At 42.2% G+C, this 26,549-nt stretch overlaps 1 protein-coding gene across 3 annotated transcripts in view; it reads right to left on the minus strand.

The window, feature by feature from the left end:
- MAMDC2 (MAM domain containing 2) overlaps positions 1-26,549 on the minus strand; it is a 155,230-nt gene that overhangs the window by 27,050 nt on the left and 101,631 nt on the right. For all 3 annotated transcript variants that reach the window (XM_063913895.1, XM_063913894.1, XM_063913896.1), the window contains exons 8-10: positions 14,546-14,692; positions 12,450-12,715; positions 336-429 (exon numbers count right to left, since the gene is read on the minus strand). In XM_063913895.1, coding sequence (XP_063769965.1) covers positions 336-429; positions 12,450-12,715; positions 14,546-14,692 — 507 coding nt within the window. The remainder of the gene's footprint in view (positions 1-335; positions 430-12,449; positions 12,716-14,545; positions 14,693-26,549) is intronic.

Genomic DNA, 26,549 nt, shown 5'->3' on the forward strand with positions numbered 1-26,549 from the left:
CTTAGCTGTAGATTATTTTTTATACTGATCCATATGCTAGTGCAGGGCTGGCCAAACCGGTCCTCGAGATCTACCAACAGTTCACATTTTCCAGACCACCTAGCTGGTGCACAGGTGTAGTCATTACTAATTAAGATGTGCTGCATTCATTCCTAGCTGACAATTCTACAGATCTCCAGGAGGCCTGGAAAACATGAACTGTTGGTAGATCTCGAGGACCGGTTTGGCCAGCCCTGTGCTAGTGGATGGAAGTGGTAGATTTTGTATCACCCTACCCTAATTAATAAAAACAAAAAACAAAAAATCCCATTTTACATACAACACTTGTGTCTTACCGATTACATGGCAGTTTCCAATGCTCACTGAAACATCATCAAGTGCTGCCAAACCACAATCCCAAAAACTTTTACACCAACTCACAAAAACCACCTGGAAAGATAAAAGTAACACACAGTCAAGAAAAATGTACATCTCATTCATCACCAATACTTAACCTCCAAAGTGTGGGCAGGACAAATCTCCAAAATATGTGCCCCCAGTCCACTCAACAGCTGTCCCAACAATGTTCAGATTAATTCAAAGTCACATCTACTTTCTGTAAAATCTCAACAATTTTGGGGGTCTGAGAATTGGGACTATAGAGGGGTAGGCTCAAATGTCTGCATTTTTTAAGTCCTACCACTCCTACACACTGCCTACATATGCTCAGTGTGTCAGGGAGCTAAAGTACCTAGCGATAGCATCAGTCCATGTTTCCACACCCATCCCTGTGTCACGGGCCACACCGCTGTAGACCACACTGTTGTGGCAAATGGCCCTTGTCTCCAGCAGTGTCCGGGTGCCAGGTGACCAGGACACTTGCGTACTACCGTCCCCATCCGCTGGCTCCAGAGACCAGGTTGCCCTGCTTGTGGCAGGTGGCAGAGCTTCCACCTGGCATACTAGTGAGTTGCCTAGATGCCAGGCACTCACAGGACATGTGGAGGGGCAGCTGTTTATTGTAATTAGGGGAGATTGGTTCACAATCTGCTTGCTGATTGGTCCATGCTCCCTTTATCTCCCTGGTCTGTCTCTCACTTGGTGCTGGTCATAGTTCCTGGTTGCAGCAGGAGCCCATGTCTCTAGGTTTTAATACTAGCCATTTTCCTTTGTCTGGTAGTTCTTCTATCATCCTCTACAGTATTCCTGTGTCCAGTTCTGTGTTTGTTGCATAATTATCAGCATCCAACTCTGCAGTATTCCTGTGTCCAGCCCTGTGTCAGTACATAATTATCAGCATCCTACTTAGTGTCAGTTGCATTATCCATCTTGTTTCTTTTGCAATTTCTGCTTATAGTACTCATGGCATTCTTGCATTTCCTCAGTTATCTATCTCTACTGCATATCCTCAGTACTCCCACTGCCAGTAGCTCTGTCGCTTCATTGTTTTGTCTAACTTTTTTCTATAGTGTATGGTTTATGTACTTTATGTTCTCTTCTTGCCCAAAAGCTGTCCAGAGTTTGGGATAGTTCTGTATTTAAGTGTGTATTTTTTGTTCTCCAGTCCCTTATTTTAGAGTAGCTCCTATCCTCTTTTGGTCTTTCACTCAATTGGCATTGACTCAGGTCACTCAGAGGTTAAGCTCGCACTGCCACCAGTGGCGGAAGTCCTGGTGGCATCTCAGTACTGGTAGTACGGAAGAATATGAAAGTGTTCCGGATGCCTGGCAACCAGATACTGCTGCAGACATGGGCAGCGATAGCGCGGTCTATAACGCCCATGACACCCTGTTGGCACAAAAGTGTGTATGCTGCTGTGGAAAATGGGGGTATGACTATTTCTTTTAAAAAGGAGGTATGGCCAAATTTGAGGGGAGAGCTTATGTGTTTAGAAACTCTAAATCTCCTCCTTATCACCTGCTCCTTCACACTCCATGGATATTGTATGAAATGCATAAGAGGCTATTTATTTTATTTATTCATTATTCATGTATTATAATAAAGAAATATGGATACAACAGTTTCTGCATGACTGTAGTACCGCAACATTTAAGCAATTGCCAAATGTAGACAATGGGGGTAATTCCAAGTTGATCGCAGCAGGAATTTTGTTAGCAGTTGGGCAAAACCATGTGCACTGCAGGGGAGGCAGATATAACATGTGCAGAAAGAGTTAGCTTTGGGTGGGTTATTTTATTTCTGTGCAGGGTAAATACTGGCTGCTTTATTTTTACACTGCAAATTAGATTGCAGATTGAACACACCACACCCAAATCTAACTCTTGTGTTTTTCAAACCATTACCGATTTTTCTTCATTACTGACACTCAAAGAGTTTCTCTGTACAAAGAAAGATTTAAAAATATACACCTGGCGCTGTCACCTACAATGTGAAAGCAGCTAGTCTTGGGACACTGATCCCAGTTGTCCCAAGATTTAAAAGAACTAGAACAAAAAATGAGACAGCGCTTTTCACGTTGTATGAAAAAATAACCTTTACTTTATATTTTATATATAGATTACAGATATAAAAAGATTTTCACACATATATATATATATATATATATATATATATATATATATATATATATATATATATATATATAGAGAGAGAGAGAGAGAGAGAGAGAGAGAGAGAGAGAGAGAGAGAGAGAGAGAGAGAGAGAGATCACACTAAGATACCGGCCAGTATCAATTTAATCTAAAAAATATATAATATATTAAAATGATCTCTACAACAGAAAACAATTCATTCAAAGTTATCCAACTGGAATAACAAATGCCCTATATCTCTATAATTCTCCTAATAGGGCTCTAAGATATAGATTCCTTGAATTTTTTATATAGCACAGTAAGCCTTATTGGTAAGCAGAGAAGTCCGCATGCACGTTAGTTTAAGCAAGAAAGATTTTAAAGCAGAGGAATTTATCCAACAGTTCAAGCAAGTTGTTTGTTAGTGCACTATAGATGTAATTGATGGTGCAGCTGTTAATTTGAGATCAGCTGTTAGCTTTTTAGTCAGATAGATATTGAGCCTGTGTTATATTTAATACCGTCCATACCTTACAGCAGACTTGATGTTGTTATATTAAGCATTTATCGCTATTAGTATATAATCAACTGTTTATACAAATAGGCAGTATATGTACAGCCGCGTCTGAATAGCTGAGAATCCACAATACACCACGAGTGCAGTACACTCTGTACTCTAATGGATACCTCTCCTCACAATGCTTGTAGGCATACCAGCCTTCCAGCCAGTGGCAATAATAACTGTGCTCCGTATCTCACTCTCCGGTGTATGGGCTTTTCTCCTTAATGCTTTGGATGCCTGATAGCTGCTTCAAACAGCCGCGGCCGTGGCAGCACAGCGAGATGACAGCTGCAATAGATCCCGGCTCTCCTCAGCGCAGCCAGCGCTGGTACGAGCGCTCAGTCAGTCACGGCAGCAGCAGCAAATGGTGATGTGGTACTACCACAGTGAGTCCACAAACGCATTTCTCCGCCTACCCTCCGGCGGCTTCCTCAGTGAAATATATATATATATATATATATATATATATTATATATATATTTTAGATTAAATTGATACTGGCCGGTATCTTAGTGTGATATCTCTATATATATGTATAGGTGAAAATCTTTTTATATCTGTATTCTATATATAAAATATAAAGTAAAGGTTATTTTTTCATACAACGTGAAAAGCGCTGTCTCATTTTTTGTTCTAGTTTCTCTGTACAGCTGTTGTGATTTTCTGCTCTGCGTATCCGTATGATTACAGGGATATACAGTATTGACAAATAAACAAACTTGTAAATCCGGCGATCTGTGCTGCTGTCTATTTGCTACATACAGTAGCAAGGCTATATAACTCATTAAGATATTAATCTGATTAGTATATGGTATCAGTACCCCGCATAATATTTAGCAATATATAATAACACTTCACTAAGCTTGCCATTCTGAGAACCATCTCATTGCTCAAACCTATCTGCATATGAGCAATTATGTTTTACCTACATATAATGTCTGTGTTTTTCTGTCTGTTTGTCTTTTGATATACTCACCCCCCTTTTTTTAATCGATCTAATAAAAGTAAATTTTTAAATATATCATACAACATACTGTAAGTGTGCCCCCAAAACTAGAGAGTTTATTTTTCTTCCATTTGTATTATATTACCTGACATTAAGGGGTGCACCTCCACATGAGACATTTCATAGAATAAATACAGTCACTTGATTAAATTATTGTGGATCACATCACAAATTCCTACCCTGTGTAGGGAATAATCATTACCTGTGCTTGGTTTCTCCCAATCCCCCTTTTCCCTCAAAAGCATTCCCGATATGTTAGGAAGATGAAATTTAACATAGGTATTCTTCAGGTAGGAAATAGGAAAACTATGTAATTAGAATTTTAATAAACCTCCCCTAAGGAGATGAAAAGGGGGCTGACATAATGACATAATTACCAATGCGTGGCTTGCATTGAAAGAAAGATAACAACCAAATGGACAATCGGATCAAGAACCATGGATTAATATTTACTTACATTAAGACATCCCAAATTTTACATCTCTAAAATTTTAACACTCATTTACATTTAAAACCATGAAAATCAGAAAAGTCCGTGCAAAGAACGGGTAGAACAGCTAGTAATATTATAATAGTCTATAGGCTACATTTTGTCTTGCTTATTTAAAGATGGAACCAAGAGGATTACAAGATTGTAGGTACAGATGTATCTTATTAGAACTTTGCTTTGAGCCTGGCATTTGAGCCTTGCCTTCCCGGCACGTCATGACGTGGCGTCCCTACGCAACGACACAAGAGAATCCATGCCATGCAATACAAAAGTTTAACTACTGACTGGCAAATGCTCCATGGACGAAAACTACAGTACTTAAAACAATATTATGTCAGAGAACGGTGATCCCTGATAAGCCGACCAATCACATTCAGGCAGTGTAAACAGTCACTGGGCTCGGCACCTTCTCCCAAGCTTAATTTCTACAGTTAGTTACTCTATTGTATGCCACTGAGCTGCGTTGGACTCTAAACCGCTATTGCCTTTCGGGGCAGTACGGATGGTGTAATGGTTAGCATTACTGTCTCACAGCACTGAAGTCATGGGTTCGATTCCCACCATGGCCCTAACTGTGTGGAGTTTGTACATTCTCCCCGTACTTGCGTGGGTTTCCTCCGGATACTCCAGTTTCCTCCCACAATCCCAAAAAATATACTGGTAGGTTAATTGGCTTCCAACAAAAATTAACCCTAGCGTGAATGTGTGTGTACATGCGATAGGGAATATAGATTGTAAGCTCCACTGAGGCAGAGACTGATGTGAATGGCCAGATATTCTCTGTAAAGCGCTGCGGAATATGTGTGCGCTATATAAATAACTGGTAATAAATAATAGTGTACCTTACTGTTTTAATTATGCAAACTGAAATGTACGCTCAGCATTCACAATGCGAGTTCAATTCATGTTCAATAATGCTCGGGTACTCTGCTGAACTCTCACCACCATAATTCACTTCTATTCAATACCACTTTATGTGTTGCTCTGCACTTTGCCCCTCCCTCCCTCTCTGTGTTAGGCCACCCAGCTGCATTACACTGTAAACCCATGACACTGCTGTAAACCACTATTACTATGTATTGTAAATCCTACATGGCATTAAGTCATACTCTTAACATCACATTCTCAACAGGTGTGATGCATGGCTTGTGTGGTCAAGTGGGTAAGGTGAGCCCCTTACATAGCCACCATCTCGGGTTCGAGCCCCGGATAGGGACGTGGTCACTGTGTAAATAATTTATCTTTATCTTCAATACAGGAATAAATAAATAAATTAAATAATTTGGTGCATGACTTCTGTGTAGGATACATATTTCACATCTGCATTGGGGTGAAACCGCACGCCCAGCATTTCAGATAGGCAGAGCAATTTGAGTTCCATATTCTTCAGGTACTCTGCCAAACGCAATACATTGCTCCCAACTTGCCATCACCTGTCTTTTCTACTGTATGCTACTTTATGACAACCAGCTGCATTTTACACTAAACTGCTATTGGCATTGTATTCAACACTTTACCGGGCCACCAGTAAACTGTTGTTACATGATGTAAAGAAGCCTGTTGTAAAGACGCACAGGAAGCTTTTCATAAAGAGAGAGCATTTCAGGTTCAATAATCCTGCTCAGCTTTCTGTGTTGCTCTGCACTTCCCCCCTCCCTTCCCCTCTGTGTTAGGCCACACAGCTGCATTACACTCTGAACTGATATTGATGACATTGTATATTTACACCGTACATGGCATAAAAGCGCACGCTTAACGTCAAATTCTCAACAGGTGTGACTGCTGCTACACATGGTTGCGTGGCAAAGTGGGTAAGGTGCATAGCCGCTGTCTCAGGTTGGAGGCCTGGACAGGGACGTGGTCACTATGTAAATTATTTTTATCTTCAATAAGGAATAAATAATGGATAACAATAACAATATATATCCGATATCTGCGTTTATGTGAAAATACTTGCTCACCATTTCATATAGGCAGAGAAATTCAAGTTCCATATTCTGAAGATACTCTGCCGAACTCAATACATTGCTCCCAACTTGCCACCACCTGTCTTTCCTATGTTCTGCCACACAGCTGCATTCTCAAGCTGGCTCCTCAGGACCCCAAATAGTCCATGTTTTCACATATTAAAGATCTACAGTCCTGGAAAACATGAACTGTATGGGGTTCTGAGGACCAAGTTTGAGAATCCCTGGCTTAGGCCAAAGTCTGCTGGCAAGACATGCAAAAGTCCACTGCCAAATTCAAAGTGGGGTGAGTATTCTGCAAAACAGTTTTGTAAATTTACCTCATCTGAATTGTGCTTTCTGCAATTTATGTAACCATGGTAGTTTTAAAGTTTCCACATAAGATTCACTATGGGGTTCATTTGTCAATTATCAGATTTTTGACCCGACAATTATTATCTCTTGACGCCAATATTTATGGCAATAAGAAATTATCTACCGCTGGTAAGTTCTACAGTTCATATGCAGTGACTGGGGCACCGATCCATCCCTAAGGATCCTTATCCAGGTACTTTGTGCGATCTGTAGCATATAGCTTACAATGGATAATTTCAGATGGCATTAGTAAGAGCTTAGTAAATTTTACAAGAAAGCTGCTTCTGTAGTAAAAAACGGGAGTCCGCAGCAGATGACCGATATTTGTTGTGGTCCCCTGTAAATATATCCAGGAGTTGCATAATATTTGAGTACCCACCAAAAAATGGGTATTTTCAGAGAGTATACCACAAATCTTGATAAATAGGCCTCAAAAAGATGCTATGCCTAGACGTGACATCCCCAGGCACCCACAGCACCCACACAGCCGGCTCCTTTGAATACAACTTTCCCAAAGTTACTGAACTGCTTGTTTCATTCTCTTATCTAAAACTTAGCAATGAAAGGGAAGAAGGATCTATGCTACATGAATATTTTATGTTTGTGAATGTAATATTCATTACATCAGTATCCAATGCACACATCAGCATGCCAAGAGTTCCACATGGCTTCCCACTGAAATCCCAGTATACTTCCGTCTGGCTTACTTAACTAACAAGCGCACAGAACTGCCAGTCACTTGCACTGTCCAGGTTGAAGAAAATATTTGACATATTACACATAAAACCCCAATATGCCAGGTCTCCAGCCAAAGGTTATACATTAACAAAGTTGTTATCTTCAAGTCAATTTGCAAACATTATTCATAATAAGGCAGAAAAGTGTACAAATCTTCTTGTTATCATCAGTGCACACTTGCACCAGCCTATTTGGTACAAATGATACACCTGGAAACACTGCATCAAAACAGTGTCACTGAACGTTGCCTACAGTATGTGACAACACCCCAGTTACTCCTCTTCAGTCATGAGTGGAGACTTCCATGACATATGTACAACTCTGCACACTTGTAACATAGTAACATAGTATCGGAGGTTGAAAAAAAGACAACTTGTCCATCGAGTTCAACCTATTTGTGGTCTCCTGAGCAGGTTTATTTGGTCTAAAGTTTTGACTGATGCCGATAGCTACTTCAAAAAGAGGGACACAAGCCGGTGCGTTGTATCCCTCTCTTTGCAGCAACCACAGTGCGTGACTATACACCATAACACCATAGTTCCTCACAGGAGACTGATGATCAAAGGAGATTGGCCTAGGAAAAACTGTTTGCACATGGATAAGCAGCTGGTTGGATAGCAGGGTACAGCGAGTAGTGGTCAACGGGAAGTCCTTAACCTGGTCCCCAGCGGAATACCACAAGGGTCCGTATTCGGACCACTACTGTTCAACATATTTATCAATGACCTAGAAATAGGCCTGGAAAGCACAGTGTCAATCTTTGCAGATGATACTAAACTGTGTAAGGTAATTAATTCAGAATTGGATGTGGAGTCCTTGCAGAATGATCTATCTAAACTTGAACTCTGGGCGTCTAAATGGAAAATGAGGTTCAATACAGACAAATGCAAGGTTATGCATTTTGGGGCTAAAAACAAACTTGCATCCTACATATTAAATGGGGAACACCTAGGGGAAACAGAGTTGGAAAAAGATTTGGGGGTATTCATTGATAATAGGCTTAATAACCGTAAACAATGTCAAAACGCAGTAAAGAAGGCAAGTAAGGTGCCAGTGTGCATAAAAAGGGAAATTGAGACAAGGGACTCGGATGTAATCATGCCGCTGTATAAGGCATTGGTACGTCCGCACCTGGAATATTGTGTTCAGTTTTGTGCACCATTGTATAAAAAAAAAAAAAAAGACATCAGTGAACTTGAAAGTGTTCAAAGGCGAGCTACTAAATTGATTAAAGGCCTAGAAGGACTGGACTATAAGGAAAGACTTACTAGGCTGAATATGTATACACTAGAAAAGAGGCGCCTAAGAGGAGATATTATTAATATCTTCAAATATGTAAAGGGACATCACAAAGAGCTATCAGAGGAATTATTTATTGAAAGAACACAGTTTAGGACACGTGGGCACTCGCTGCAACTGGAGGAGAGAAAGTTTTGAACGCAACGGAGGAAAGGTTCTTCACTGTTAGGGCAATCAGGATGTGGAATTCCCTGCCAGGGAAGGTGGTAATGGTGGACTCTGTAATTGGATTTAAAAAAGGAATAGATACATTTCTGAATGAAAAAGCTATCCAAGGTTATAATACTTAAAATATCAACGTGGTTAATCCAGGGGTAACATGAGTTATAGTAGCTAACTAGTCATAAAACATTCAGCAAGTATGTAGAATCATCACAGCTTAAAACAGGTTGAACACGATTGGGCAATTTGCCTCTATTCAACCTCAAATACTATGTTACTATGATATCCTTATCCATTAGGATTTTATCTAACCCATTTTTAAAGGTGTTGACCGAGTCCGCCATTACAACTACCTCAGGGAATTCCAAACACGTATTGTCCTTACCATGAAAAGCCTTTGCACCGTGATGTGCGGAATCTCCTCTCCTCTAACCTAAGCAAGTGTCCCCGAGTTCTCTGTGTTGATCTAACCAAAAACAGGTCCCGCGCAAGCTCTGTATATTGTCCCCTTATATATTTGTAGATGTTGATCATGTCCCCTCTCAGTCTCCTCTTTTCCAGTGTAAACATGCCTAGGATTGCAAGCCTTTCCTCGTATTCCAGCGTCTTCATGCCCTTAATTAGTTTGGTCGCCCGCCTCTGAACTTTTTCAAACTCCAGGATATCCTTTTTGTAGTATGGTGCCCAGAATTGTACACAGTATTCAAGGTGTGGCCTCACTAGTGATTTATATAACGGGAGTATAACACTTTCATCCCTTGCATCAATTCCCTGTTTTATGCATGCTAATATCTTATTAGCCTTCTTTGCTGCAATCCTACATTAGGTACTGCCGCTTAGGTGTTCTCATAGATAGCAAACTAAGTCCTTTTCCAGTACAGAATCCCCTAATTTTACCCCATTTAGTATGTAGATGTTATTTTTGTTCTTGCTACCACGGTGCATTACCTTACACTTGTCTGTAAGGAAGCGCATTCTCCATTTGGCTGTCCATGCTTCTAATTTAACTAAGTCGTTCTGAAGAGACTCAGCATCCTCCTCCGTATTTATAGCCTTACACAATTTGTTATCATCTTCAAAAATTGACACCATGCTTTCTAGACCTTCTGTTAGTTTGTTAATGAAAAGGTTGAACAATAGCGGTCCTAGTACCGAGCCTTGAGGCACACCACTTAGTACTTTAGTCCAATTTGAAAAGAACCCATTAACCACAATGCGCTGCTCCCTATTATATAATAAATTTTTGACCCAAGTGCATATTGTGCTCCTTAGCCCTATTTCTTGTAGCTGGTAGATAAGTCGCATGTGTGGTACTGTGTCGAAAGCTTTGGCAAAGTCTGAAAAGATTACATCCACCTCCTTACCCTGATCGAGGTTTGCTCTTACTGTTTCGCAAAAGCCAAGCAAGTTGGTTTGACAGGATCTGTCCTTCACAAATCCATGTTGATTCCTTTTAATGACCTTATTGGCTTCAAGGAACTTCTGAATACTATCCCTTAGAATACCTTCCAATACTTTCCCCACTATAGATGTAAGACAAACTGGTCTATAATTACCCGGTTCAGCTTTACTTCCCTTTTTGAATATAGTTACTACTTCAGCTATATGCCAGTCCTTGGGAACCATACCAGATATAACTGAATCTTTAAAGTTTATGGGGCCTGATTCCAATATATAAGGATCTGCACAGTTGTACATCAAATATTCTAATGTTACAGGAGGAAAAAGATGCCTCCTGCCAGCAGCTGCAATCCGAGAGCTGCGTCCAAAGACACAGCATCAGATCTCCAGGGCAATCAGTTTACTCAGATTGGCCATAGGAACTCCTCTGTCGGGGGCAGGAAATCTGCATCCAACGATGCAGACCCTAAGACCGACACACCTACAAAATCAGGGTTACATGCCTCCCTTTTGTAGAATAGTCCCAGCTGCTGCCCCCTCTCCACCCCCAAATGGGGCAGCATGTCAACCACATGTGCAGAACTGGTCCTCTGCATGCGCAGTTCCCCCACCATCATATCTGTACATAAACCATTGGGTTTGCACACAAATCATGTGCGTGTGCATTGAGAAACCACACAAAATACACTCCGCATATAGGCATATGTTTAACACAGCATCAGGCGTTATGACTCCATGCCAGAAGGGATGTGGTCTTACAGGGGAGTGGTGTTACATGAAACAAATCTTACTATTATACATGTTTATTCTTACAAAGGGGCTGACATATCAATGAGTTTTAACATATGCAACAAGTTTTAGAACTCGTTGCATATGATAAATGGTGCTCCAGCCAATCCGTTTCCAACTGTCATTTTTCAAATGCAAGACATTTGGAGCACCATTTATCATTAATAACGAGTATCAAAACTCAATGTGTATGATAAAACTCATTGATAAATCAGCCTCAAAATGTCTGGGAGATTCACAAATCTTGCAGTGTTCACACAGACTCCTGGGAAAGTAGGTCAGACTACCGCATTCCACCCAATTCGTGGTGAAACAGGTGGACGGGGAGTGTGATGACAGTAACATGCCACAATTTAGCAGAGCCAAAATTACACAATTCATACTACCCCCCCCCCCCCCCACAGGGGCTCCCTGCATCTCCCTTCCAGGAACTGAAATACATGCATAGAAATTAGGTTTATTTACTACTATCACCACATATATACAACCAGATTTCCCCTTTGGAATTGCATACAAGCACTCAGTCGGCAACCTTTGCTTTGACTGAATGATTAAGCCTAACCCTAGCCCTGAAGCAGAACTTCTAATGCCCATCATACAATATAATGCACTATTGGGAAGCGTTCACCATACTGCTAGTCTGGATCCCGGATGTCACAATACAGATGTCAGAATCCCGATAAGTGCGGACATACTGTCGCCGGAATCCCGGCGCCACAGGCTTTCCTCCCTGTATGGGTTTCCACAATACCCATAGAGGGTGGATAAATCATGTGGGGAGCGCAGCGTGGCGAGCGCGCAAGGGGCTTACTAGCACTCGCCCCGCTGCTGGCAGAGCCGTGGTCAGGATCCCGCTGCCGGTATACTGACGGCCAGGATCCCGACTGCTGGGATTACATACTGATACCATACTATTATCCTTTCTTTATAAAGTGGCAACACATTACATAGCATATAACACAAGGGGATCATGATGCAAATAATATACAACAATATTAAACAGAAATGAAAGAATAAAAAAACAGTAGGGATTTCATTATCCCATTTATCATTTATAAACATCATACAACAACCAAAACTAAATAGGCACTATTAAGACCCCTTGATGAGCTTGTCTTTTTGACAGTAACACATGAACAGGAAATGGAAGGCTAATGCTGACATTACTTACCTTGCATGGCATAGGTTTATTTATATTGATTTCTGCTTGTAACCAGACTCCTTTGGGTGACTCATGAACAGACCAAGCTTTTTCTTTAACAACGTGGTTCTCTTCAAAAATGTAAACAGCCAGGGCGTCGCTTACTTTTGAAAATCCATAAAGTGCATAAAAAAACCGCAGACAATATTGCATATTTCCTGGCAAAGAAGGGCCATAGAGGCGTCCAAAATAGCTTGACTGGGAGGTAAATCTTGTGTTAGCTAGCATGAAATAACCTGGAAATAATACAGTCAGTCAGATACAAAAAATAGCCTACTGCATAAGCCATAAGTACAGTACATTCATTGAGGCGAAGTCTGTAGGTCACTTATGAAGCATCATAGCAGTACACTGAATTTGCACAAAATATATTTCTTCCAAAGTGCACAGGTTTGTGGTGCAAGATGGGAGAAACAGTGGTTGATGAAAGCAGTAGAATGGAGGGATAGCATTGGTAAGGATATTTCTAGTTTCACTTCACTTCATACTTGCCTACCTGACCCTCTCCATGAGGGAGAAAATGCTCTGTTCCTGGACTTTCCTGGTAATGTATGATTGCCATCACCTGTGGTGAGCTAGTTAATGGATAAGAAAGGTGTTTCACCACAGGTGATGGCAATCATACATTACCAGGAAAGTCCAGGAACAGAGCATTTCTCCCTCATGGAGAGGGTCAGGTAGGCAAGTATGCTTCACTTTAAGAAAGTAAAGATTCAAACACATAAAAACCACACATGTAGTAAAGACAATTAAAATGTCCATTTATTTCAATTACAGAATTTAATGAATAGGGTGGTCCCAGAACTGCCAAGACCCTTATCTGACTGCATCTAGGGCAGGCCTGGCCAACCTGCAGCTCTCGACTGTTGTGAAACTACAAGTCCCAGCATGCCCTGCCACAGTTTTAGCATTCCCTAATAACAAAACTGTGACAATGCATGCTGGGATTTGTAGTTTCACAACAGCAGGTTGGTGAGGCCTGATCTAGGGTTTCCTCCAGACTGTGTGTGGCCTTGGTATGTGACTATGCATCTTCAGTCTCCCTCCCCAAGCTGCGTGTGTGGCTTCAGCAAAAGTGGATGTTGCATTACCGTGGAGGGATGACTGCATGGAACAATAAGAATCTTCAGATTTAATGTGACTCAAATGTGGTTCTACAGCAAATGGGTACATTTGGTTGGGGCTATTTCACCTCCCGCCCATAATCTGCCACTGCCACTACTCCACCCTCCTCTTGGTGGTTATAAACTAGTAGGCATTTGGACTACAGTGTGACACTTAAACGTTTGCACACCTACAGTATATGGTGGTAGCATCTCCCAACAGTGAAAAGAAGAAATGCACTTTAAAATGCGCTAGAGCAGATAAATAGGCCAGAGATGGGGAACCTTCGGCCCTCCAGCTGTTGTTGAACTACAGCTCCCAGCATGCCCTGCAACAGTTTTAGCATGGCCAAATAGCAAAACATGCTGGTATGTGTAGTTCAACAACAGCTGGCATGCCAAATGATCCCCACCCCTGATCTAGGAAAAACGGTGCAATTCCAAGGTTTTGTGTTGTGCAGCAAGTGTGCTTGGTAAATCTGGTATATTTAGCTTCAATATCAAAGGATCATCCTTTACCATCGTAACTTTTAAATCTATTTTGTGAAGACTCTTAGGGGTATAATATTTAACAAAGATTGATTTAAAAAAAAAAAAAAAATAGATTTTAAATTGATGGAAATCATTCTAAATCGATGTTGTACTTCCAGGGCTAAAATGTGCATTTACTAACATAAAAAAAAATGTGGGACCATAAGTCATCTGTTAGTAAATATGTGTTTCAGTCCCTGAAACCCAACATCGATTTTCATTACTCTTCATCAATTTAAAATTGATAAAACACGACCTTTAGTAAATACTATTTTAGTTGTTATATATTTTTTACATTATATTATTTATTATAGTGTTAAAGTAATCTCTCAAGGTGAAAAAAAGACTAGTTAAAGGGAACAAGAAAATACAGAAATATTAAGTGTGATGCTAAAACCTAATTAGTGGATCACATTTACTCTCTGAACGTACCCAGTCCTGTCGTGTGGTCTCCAGTTCTGTAGATATTTGGCTTCACGTTCACCCTGCTCCAACCAGAAGCATCTTTATCATCCAGGTGAAACTTGCACAGACCATTTTCAAAGTCACACCCAGCTTCATGTGCACTGAATATCTCCCCTATGAAAAAAAAGAAAATATATCTATAACAACATTTGTCATGGAGCAAAGTATTATAAACAAAAACAGACATGTAGCCAGTCCTCTTCTTCAGGCCTGAATTTCCAGTTGGATTTAATTCATTTTTACCATGCAAAAAGGAGACTTGCATAAAAACTAAACATACCTTATACATGCAGGCCCTTGTGCTTGGATAGGTACAACATGACCCTCTCCAGGAGGGACAGAATGCTCTGCTCCTGGACATTCCTCTTAATTTATGATTGCCGGTGTTGAACAGGTTAATAGATAAGAAAGGTGTTTCAGCACAGGTGATGGCAATCATAAATTAAGAGGGAAGTCCAGGAGCAGAGCATTCTGTCCCTCCTGGAGAGGGTCATGTTGGGAGGTACAGTATGAGGTAGACTGGAGGTGTTGATTTATAATGACATCTCAAGGCCATAGAGCAGGCATTCCCAACCTCAGTCCTCAAGGTACATTAACAGTGCCAGTTTTAGTGATATCCAGGCTGCAGCACAGATGGTTAAATCAAAATAACAGGTACTAATTATAAGTCACCTGTGCTCAAGCATGGATATCACTAAAACCTGGACTGTTAGTGTGCCTTGAGGACCGAGGTTGGGAAAGCCTGCCATAGAGAGATATGTCAACCACATCCATTACAGATGCATCTGATTTTGACTTCCATGTAATCTTTATTTGCCTTTTACAAAGTCCTGGCCTTTTCCATGGTTCAAGTAGATGATGAGTGAAGCATATTTGCTCCGGCCATATCTATACATTATGGGATTTATTTTATGTTTGGAGTAATTTAAAAACAGCAAGTGACTTTGTACCTGGAGAAACCATGCTGCAATGCAAGGACTGTGCATACATTTCTTGTTTTGCATGCAGGGTAAATACATGCTGCTTCGGCATATAGCTAAGCTGACCATATTATCCCTTTTACCTGGGACACTCATGAATTACACAGGTTCTGTGGCTGGCTGACTACAAGCCTGCATTTCACCTGGTTTTAAGCAGCCACAGAACCTGTGTAATTCATGAGTGTCCCAGGTAAAATGAATAATATGGTCAGCCTAAATTGTAGTCCACAAATACTTGTCAGCTCTATTTTTACACAGCAATTTAGATTTCAGTTTTGCCACGCCGCTCCGAAATCTGATCTCTCAAAACACGTTAAACCTTCCCCATACGCAGTTTTACCAAGGTGCAGAGTACTTGTTCGTATTTGCTTTGCTTCCAAGTTCCAACTCTGAATCAGCTCCTATATTTACAGATGTAAAACATACAGCCATGGAAACCTATGTTTGGGCACTCTAAATCAGACCCGTTTTGTCTATTGAACACATGACCAGGGCCGTCTTTTTGTATGGGCTCAATGGGCATTTGCCCAAGGGCCCCAGGCTTATAAGGGCCCTAGGCTGATAGCTGAGGGCCCCCTCTTTCCAGGGGTACCAGATTTTGAAAATCGGCCCTGGGGAACAGGAGATATCAGACTTCAAAGCAATGGTCCCCATCCAAGCCTGTGAATCGCTCATCCCAGCCAGATATCTCGGGTTCTGTCTGACAAAGAGTTTTTCTGAAGGTATACTCCAAAAGCTGGGATTCTACCCTTTTGGTGGACACTGGCAGCTTATCTCTACTGTGCCCAGGACCAGAGATATCAGCTTCCAGCAGCTGGTGCAAGAAAAAGGTTATATATTCGGGCGCTTGGTGGATGAGAACCCTTGCTAAGCTGCAGCCAAGGTAGAGGGAAGTCACTCCCACAATAGTACAGAATAAAGCAGAGTGGAGGCTGCTCTCTATAGATTCTAAACAGCGGTGGCTCTTAACAAATGAATGAGTTTAAAATTACATTTTAATATAAAAAAACAAATGCATACAAACAACATTATAATAACATGATTCATGTATATAATTAAAAAGGTAAATATTACCCTGAGTATTGAAAAAGCTTCAGGCTATACACAGCGAAACGCATCAGGTATTGCCTATTTGGTCAGGATATTCTACACATTAGGAGCTGAACCTGCCCTTAGTAATTGCCTTCCGTCAGAAGGGATTCAGAAAGTATTCCGGTTTACCACAGAGATCGTATCGCATGAGGAACCTATTTAGAATACGGGACAATTTCAAGCTGCCATCTCCTCTAAAGGTGAACTGAATATTGCAATATCAACTGGACTCTTTCCGCATTTAAAGAGACTCTTGCTGTATTGGACTTTATTCCAACAAGAGTAACCTTGGAACGAATTCCTTTATGAAATTCTGGCCCATTTCCTGACCTGATACTCAGGGTAATATTTACCTTTTTAATGATATACATGAATCATGTTATCATAATGTTGTTTGTATGCATTTGTGGTTTTGATTAAAATGTCATTTTAAACTCATTCATTTGTTTAGAGCCACCACTGTTCAGAATCTATAGAGCGCAGCCTCCACTCTGCTATATTCCTGCAGCTGATCCCTGCTCCAGCTCCACACACCTAATATGCAGTTTTATAATTTTGTTGGTGGATTACTCTGGCTCCTGAACTCTAATCCCCAAGTCACCAGTACCTCCTGAAAGGTGGGACTCTCTGATTTATTATCCCACTCAAAGCTAAGAAATCTATTTCCAAGAACTGGAGATATCTGCAGTCAAGCAAGCTTCCCCATCTGTGCACTAAAGGAGTAATTAGCAGAAATTATTTCTCCAGGTTCTACATGCTGAGCGGTAGATAGAACACCCCCTACCGCCCGCGGGACATCAAAGCTGCCGCTGATAGCACCCCCACCCCTACCGCTGGAGGATGGGTAGGGGCCCCAGTGCATTGCTGTGCCCAGGGGCCTACACATGACTGCTGTCAGAGCCGGCCCTAACCAATATGATGCCCTAGGCAAGATTTTGGCTGGTGCCCCCTAGCACCGCCGCTAGTTCTGAAGGAGATGCCTGGCATGAGTCAGCTGGCAGCTCTGCTAACGTTGGGCGCCTTTTGTTTATGAAAATGCATCTTATTTGCATTACTTTGTGGCTAGGATGCACAAGCAGCTTCTGCTGATTAAAATGATATGCAGCATGCCTATATTCTGTGTACGACTGTGGCTGTATCTGCATACGAAATGCTACATTACAGTGATTTCCAGCAATACACTGCAACGTAGCATTTCTTATGCAGATACAGCCGCAGTCACACACAGAATATAGGCATGCCGCATATAATTTTAATCAGCAGAAGCTGCTGGTGCCCCTAAGCATACCAAATGCCCTAGGCATTTGCCTAGTTTGCCTATACCTAAGGCCGGCTCTGACTGCTGTATCTAACACAAGAGTGCACAGACAAATAAATAAAGGTTGAAGTCATTCCTTTTTCAGCATTGCATATGTTCCTGGTTAATTTTTGCTCAAACAAAAGAAAAAAATAGTTTTCACCATGCGATAAAACAAAAAGGAACAGACATCAAAAGCAAAGTAAATGCAATGACCATCAGGAACTGATTTCTATTAATAAAAAGAAGCATTCCTAACAGATCATTCATCATCTGTCATGATGACATCATTCTGTGTAATAGCGCAATTCATTTTCTGCAATGGAAGTGTTAACTGCTCTCCTCTTTGTCCCAGGAGATTTATATCACAATACTCAAAGATTCTTGTCAATGCTATATCTTATTGTGGCTGGTTATAGCGACAAACTGTTCTGGTAAAATTAACACTAATTCGGGAGCTAATAATATAGAATTATTAATGTACTTAAAAGTTAATTATCCTATTTAAATCAATAGCTTCAGCAGCTATATATGAACAAGTGGTCACAAGTGGGGGCATATGTATCAATTATCGGCTTTTAGACTTACTGGTGGCAATAAGAAATTAAGCTTCTTCAAAATGTACTAATATATATATACACTAATATATAACTAAAACAATGAAAAGAAAAGAAAGTGCTGGTAATCAGTATTTAATATTTGAATATAATATAGATACAAATAAAAATCAATAATAAATATACAATTTCATGACACACTAGCTGGCATATTTTTTAAAAAATAAAATAAATCACCCTGCAGTGCAGATGATTGCATTCTTCTGACATATATCCCCTTTCAAGTTCATGCACATAACTGGGTAAATCTTTTCGATTAAAGCAACATACAGTATAATTGTGTACAGTATATCACAAAGTTAGTTGTTTGTTAATAAAAAGCAGTATATAGCAATTCACTAATACCCCTTTTCCACTGAACTGAAAATCCCAGGTTATTGTACAGCAACCCAGGATTTAGGTCAGTGGAACAGGGTCCAACCGGGTCCAGTCACCTAGCACCTTTTTGTAGTCCCCCTTTCTTTGAGACCCTATATAGAGGTATAGAGAAAGTGACTCCCAGGAAAGAGTTAAAGAGCTCCAGGGGAAGATAGAAGGACAATGCTATGTTGAGAGAAGATTGAAAGGAAAGAAAAAGAATGGAGTACCAAAAATGATCTTTGGTTGAATATTTTTCAGAGAATACAGAGGAACAGGAAGTTTATTTTATTGATTTTATTCACATTTTGTCTATATATATATATACATATATCTTTTACTTATGTTAGGGCACTCCAGCGGTATTTGTGTTAAACCTCTAGAGCCGATGAGATGGTTTACTGCTGTATGCACTCACTGGCCCTCATTCTGAGATGATAGTAGCAGCTACGATTATTCACACTGACATGCGGGGGTACGCCCAGCACAGGGCTAGTCCTCCCCGCATGTCAGTCCTGGCCCTCCCCGCAGAAGTGCAAAGGCATCACACAGTGGCGATGCCTTTGTACTTCCAGAGTAGCTCCCAACCAGCGCAGCTTTAGCGTGCTGGCCGGGAGCTGTCGCTCCCCGACCCGCATTGGCTGCGTATGATGTCACGCAGCCGCTGCGGGCCACTCCCCACACGGCCCGGCCACGCCTACGTTGGCCGGACCACGCCCACGAAAAGGCGGCCAAACGCCACCGTTCCGTCCCCCCGGCCAGCAACCGCCTCTGCCTGTCAATCAGTAACTGACACAGATTTGTCAAGGTGTGTTGACTGATGACCACTGGACTGGAAGTGCAGGTGAACACGACCAGGTGATGGTTAACTGCTGGAAACAATCAGGAGCACGCTGTGTACTGGAAATTGAGGCTTAGTGCTGATAGCTTGAACCTAGCTGCAGGGAGACTTGCTAGATAAACTGTGTGACTAGGCTGCAGTCTGCAATAATAGGATACAAACACAGTGGCTAAGCTGTAACTTGAGTACAGGTTCAGGTGTACTGGAGATACTGTAGTTAGCCGCAAATTTGCGATTACAGGCACAACTGGAGTGAATGTACTTTGCTGGTGGCAACCATGGACACACAGGCTAGATGTACACATAACCAGAGCTGGCAATGTATATTCACAGAGACTTGGCAGGGGCCTTGACGATATGCGGTCAGCATACCGATGGACAGGATCCAGGCAGTCACTATACTGACACCGGGATCCCGCCAGGGGCACCATGCCGCCGCCGGAATACCGGCGAGGTAGGTGATTTCCCCTCTCTGGGTGACCATGACACCCATAGAGGGAGAATGGAACCTGTGGCTTCGTCGCTCTCGCCCCCCCCTCCCCCACGCCAGCATATAATGACCGCCAGGATCCCGGTACCCGGGATCACATACTGATCCTGCCTTGACATGGATCAGGACCAGACACGAGAGTAACTGGAGTTCCACGGCAAAGCAAGGACATGGAGCAGGAATGGACACAGTATAATAGGTACTGGGCAAAATCAAACAGGGCACGGGTGCAGGACTGGCAGGGACAGCACACAGAGGACTGAGGTAGTATACAAGGATACAGGTACACAATGTCAGGGGGACCCAGGACACGGGAACAGACTAGGAGACTGAAAACTGTACAGAGTACAGCGACCGTGTGGTGAGCTCATTAGAGTCAGGAATTAGGAAATATCACCCTCAGGCAGGAACTGACCAGAATCCTTAATGAAAAGGAGAAAGACCAATCATAGGAGACAGTGTACATTTTCAGTCTAGTTACATGCAGATATTTGGGGTAGATCCTAAGTGATGTTAAGAGGCAGCAACTATTCAAGTGAAGCACCCAAATTTCCCACCCTTCTATCTGCAGGTTTCTGTTTCTGCCTGCAGGTCCTTGACGGATAGCCCTAAGAGCACTTGTCATCTGCTAGAGATTGGTGGGTTACTGAAGAACTGCATCTAGGTATGGAATGAAAACAATTGATTTTGCTGCCAGAAAAGAGAGAGATATCCAAATTGCCAGATCTAGTCACCCCAGCATTCAGCCTGGAGAGAAAGAGTGGGCTTTTAGCTCTGGCCATGAGATGAATGGACACCCTGCCAAAGCACATGGAGGGTGCATAGACAGCTGTGGTTTATTAGAGAAAAGAACTGGGTTGGCCTTAGAGACAGCTAAACACTGCAGAACCGCAAAATAAGGGCAAGCTTTATCTACTCCTGGTAAAATCCTATTGGAGGGAATGTTCCTGTACGTAACTACTAATGCACCAGTACTAATCTAAAAAGCATTTGTGCATCTGGGACAGTAATTCCATCTCACATTGTACTTCTTAGCTCATTATCTTAAAAGCACTTATTGTCTGATGTGGATTACAATTTAATTGTGACTTAGGACACTACCTAATGTATGTGCACCACCTACAGTATGTCAGCTAAATTGTTTTCATTGTACGCCAATGTGTGAATGTTTGTGTGAGACACATGCTGGTACTTACACTACAACACAGAACTGCACTATGGGGGTCATTCCGAGTTGTTCGCTCGCTAGCAGATTTTAGCAGCATTGCACACGCTAGGCCGCCGCCCTCTGGGAGTGTATCTTAGCTTAGCAGAATAGCGAACGAAAGATTATCAGAATTGCGAATAGAAAATTCTTAGCAGTTTCTGAGTAGCTCCAGACCTACTCACAGATTGCGATCAGCTCAGGCCGTTTCGTTCCTGGTTTGACGTCACAAACACGCCCTGCGTTCGGCCAGCCACTCCCCCATTTCTCCAGACACTCCCGCGTTTTTCCCTGACACGCCTGCGTTTTTCCGCACACTCCCAGAAAACGGCCAGTTTCCGCCCAGAAACACCCACTTCCTGTCAATCACACTCCGATCACTACAACGATGAAAATTCTTCGTTCGGACGTGAGTAAATCTACTAAGTTTTGGGTTAAAATACTTAGCGCATGCGCATTTTAACCTTAATCGTTCCGTTGCGAAAATCGGCAACGAGCGATCAACTCGGAATGACCCCCTATATAAGTTGTTGTTTATACCTGTAATATTAGGTTAAAGGCAATTACATAGGAAGCAACACATATATATATTCTGTATGAGTCTTGTTAGTACTTGTTACATTATAACCTCAGGTAGTGGATATTCTAACTGATGCAAAGCTGAGGTTGCATTATTGGGAGTGTTAGACTGCATGATTTGCATTGACACAATGGGGGTTATTCAGTGCGGATTGCGGATTCTGCGAAAAAGCAGAATGTGCAATCCTTTTTGTCGCATGCTTAAGGCTGCACAGCATGCAGAATGGCCTGCCCAGTGGCTGCGACCGCAATTTAATTTCGGTTGCTGCAACAGTGGAAGCTCCCCTGCAGCCGCAGCTAGCGAGCCATTTTTATAATCGGAGCAGCTGCGCGTAACGTTACGCAGCTGCCCCCAAAATGCCACCGACCCACCCCCATTTTCCCCGGAAAAGTTCCATCGCTGCCCGCCCTGCAAACGCCTCTGTCAATTAGGCAGAGGCATTCATAGCCAATGCGATCTGATAGCATTGGCTGGCCACGCATGTGCAGGCTGGGACCGGGGTTATTGCGGTCGATGCGACCTGAATAACCCACTATGTTATTTATCATTGTGCATTCTTGCTAGTATACGTTCTTATATATCAAGTGCATCCCTGGCCTAAAGCCCTATGATTAATACTCTTAATGCACATCTGCTACACCTCAAAGGCATTGTTCTTTAATAAATATACCAATGTGGTTTCTGCAGCATATTATATGAGTAATGTGGTGGTATTGCAGAGTATTTCTGTGTGAGGTACAAGGGGATCCCCAGGTCACCTCAATAAGAATCCATTCTACATCCCTGCAAAGAAGAACACTTAAGATAGGTACACACTATACAATTATCTGTCAGATAATCTGCCAGATCTAGCTGGTTGGAATGAAAATCTGGAAATAAATGACAGCAAATACCAATCGACCATTTGCTCCCAAACACTGGAAAACGGACAAAAACTGTCGGTCATCCAAGTTGGTTAAATTTGTGTTTAACTAATTTGTATGAACGACAGGTTTTGTTCGTATTATCTGCCAGATAATTGTATAGTGTGTACCTAGCTTTACTCATTTCTGCAAACTCCTTTTAGACATGAGAAAAGGGAATTAAACCTGTTTAGAAGTATATTTATGCATGCAGTTTTTAAATAAATTTGTAATGTCAACATAATCGTGGTCACATTAAAAATTTTTATTATAACTTGTGTTTTGATGATCATAGTTGCACACCTCCCAACATGACCCTCTCCAGGAGGGACAGAATGCTCTGCTCCTGGTCTTCCCTCTTAATTTATGATTTCCATCACCAGTGGTAAAACACCTTTCTTAGCCATTAACCTGTTCAACACAGGTGCCAGTAATCATACATTAAGAGAAAAGTCCAGAAGCAGAGCATCCTGTCCCTCCTGGAGAGGGTCATGTTGGGAGGTATGTAGTTGATTTTAGGTGATTGCAGTGGTGTGGTCTTTTTTGTGTTTGGGTTTACTACTAACAGCTGCATGAATTGCCTTTCCTTTATTTTGAATCTGTTTGTCCTTTCCCAGTGCCTTGTGTGTGGTGTATTTTTGCTTAACAAAGGGGATCATTCCGACCTGATTGCATGCTTGTTTTTTTTTACTGCGCTGTAATCAGGTCCGAACTGCGCATGCGTATGCACCGCAATGCGCAGGCGCGTTGTACGGGTGCGAAGCGGATTGTTTCTGAGCGATGGATTTTACGAAGAATCCATTAGCACAGCCGATCACAAGAAGATTGACATGAAGAAGGCGTTTGTGGGTGTCAACTGACTATTTTCTAGGAGTGGTTGGAAAAACACAGGCAAGTCCAAGCGTTTGCAGGGCAGGTGTCTGACGTCAATTCCGGGCAAGAACAGGCTGAAGTGATCGCAGTGGCAGAGTAATTTCTGAGCTACTCAGAAACTGCACAAAACTTTTTTGTACCGCTCGGCTGCACATGCTTGCAAAGCAAACATACACTCCCTATAGGTAGCGATTATGTGTTCGCAGCGCTGCAAAAAATAGCTAGCGAGCGATCAAGTCAGAATGACCCCCAATGTACATTCTATGCACACAGACACCATATAGACCCCAATGGCTGACACACTACACATAAACCATATAGACCTTCTTAACTCACACTGGGCCTGATTCATATGCAATCGCAACAGCAAGTAAGCTCGCTGTGCAATTGCGAAAACATGTAAAGTTATCTTTATCTAAGAACGCCCACAGGCAGCTTCTCACCTCTGCAGCTTATGTATAAAATCGGAAACATTGGATGCGCTTTATTAGACCATCAGCCGCCTAAGTGAGTCTCTGGCATTGCAGACAGAGCAGCTCTCCTGACACTCAGAGGATCTCCAGCTGCGAACGAATTCTCAGAGGCAGATTTTGCCATTCCCAGAAAGTGCCCAGAAAACAATCCTGATACGCATGTGCTTGTCTGACTAGCCCCCATTACCTTCCCCAAATGCCAATTGCCTTCCTCTTGGCTTGCGCAATCAATTGCTGCACATGCGCAGTGGCAAATAACCGCTCAATTGCATACAACTTTCTGTGTGAAGTGCGCAGCCTGGGCATTGGATGATATTATTATCACTGAAGTGCATCATCAGAGCCCCATGAATTGCAGCTGTGACCAGCACAGGGCAGGGCCATGATAACGTGATTGTGGCATCACATCAGACATGGCTGTCCCCTCCAGGACTATCTCAGAGGGGGCAATTTAAAAGTCGCAAAGTATAACCATATCTGAGAATACTATTAGTATCTTTTCTGCTTACAAAAACCCCCCAATGCAATAACAGTCAGATTCAGTCGCACTATTCTCTGTGATTTACATGAAGCCTCAGCAAATAAAATATGAGAGTGAATAAACATCTATTTAAATATAAATGTTATGTGTGCAGGACTCAGTGACACCAAGCTGTTGTGGAAAAGAGACATGCATTAATGAAATCCGCTGTCACCACTAACAAACACTGAGATCAGCTACTTTACATGCCAAATGTAAAAGTACTTGCCAAAGTCCCAAAAGGAAAACGTTTTAATCATGCACAATGCAAGTGTCTCAAGACGTGTTGTATATACAAAATAGTACTGCTGACTTGTTGTATGATGACTAAGTCTGGTCACTTGTATTTTTGTTCTAATTAAAGTCACAGTCACTAGCTAATCAGGACTATAAACTCCTTCTAGGTCAATACATTGCCTTGAATTGACCTAGAAGACTGAGAATGCAGAGTCTCCACTATTGGACCACCGGTCTGCTTCCCTTCACTGAAAAGAATAGGAAGAGCCAAAGGAGAGACATAGGGGTCTATTTACTAAGCCTTGGATGGAGATAAAGTCGCTGGAGATAAAGTCCCGGCCAATCGGCTCCTAACTGTCATTTTTCAAACACAGCCTGTAAAATGACAGTTAGGAGCCGATTGGGTGGTGCTTTATCTCCAGCGACTTTACCTCCATCCAAGGCTTAGTAAATAGACCCCATAGCAAGGAAAGCAATAACTGGAGAGAGCAGTTATACATCAGTCTCTCTGAATGTTTTTGTGGTGGGGTTAAATAGACAGAAGGAGTTGTGACTGTACGTATGACATAATGCCGAGGATAAGGGAGGAAAATATAAATCTTCCAACTTATATGCAGGACCGTCTTTTCATATGGGCTCAATGGTCAGTTGCACAAGGGCCCCAGGAGTATAAGGGCCCTAGGCTGATAGCTGGGGTCCCCTTTTTCCAGGGGTACCAGATTTTGAAAATTGGCCCTGGGGAACCAGAGAACCAGTAGCCCTTATCTGTGCCTGTTAATTACTCTTCCCAGCCAGATAGCTCGGGTTTTGTCTGACTTAGAATTTTTCTGAGGGTATACTTCAAAATCTGGTACTTTCCCTTTTCAGTGGACACTGGCAGCTTGTCTCTTCTATGCCCAGAAACAGAGATATCGCCTTTCAGCAGCTGGTCCCTGCTCCAGCTCCACACACCTGGTATGCAGTTTTATATTTTCATCGATGGGTTGCTCTGGCTCTAGAACTCTGATCCCCAAGTCCCCAGTACCTCCTGAAAGAATTCTAGCTAAGAAATCTATTTACAGGAACTGGAGATATCTGCAGTCAAGCAAGTTGCCCTCTCAACGGAAAATGTTGACTATTAAGCCCACTCCACTATCCACCCTTCCGAATTAAACACCACCTACCACCCTGAAAGTCATGTACTGGGGCCCCTTCATTCAGCCCAATGCCCCCTTATACAGTTTAGTGTTCTACCTCTCGCTCCATCTCCTACCATCTGTGCAGTTAAGCAGCAATTATCAGAAATAACTGCTCCAGGTCCTAAATGTTAAGCGGAAGATAGACAACCCCTTACCACCCGCAGGACATCAAAGCTGCAGCTGATAACACCCCCCACCCATACCGCTGGGGGATGGGTAGGGGCCCCAGTGCATTGCTTTGCTCCGTGGCCTACACTGCTGTTAAGACAGCCCTGCTAATATGTACATAGGTGTAAGTTTTACACATCATAAGTGGAGCAGATACCACAA

The sequence above is a fragment of the Pseudophryne corroboree genome, chromosome 1 (assembly GCF_028390025.1).
Source record: "Pseudophryne corroboree isolate aPseCor3 chromosome 1, aPseCor3.hap2, whole genome shotgun sequence".
In the NCBI taxonomy this organism is placed as follows: domain Eukaryota; kingdom Metazoa; phylum Chordata; class Amphibia; order Anura; family Myobatrachidae; genus Pseudophryne; species Pseudophryne corroboree.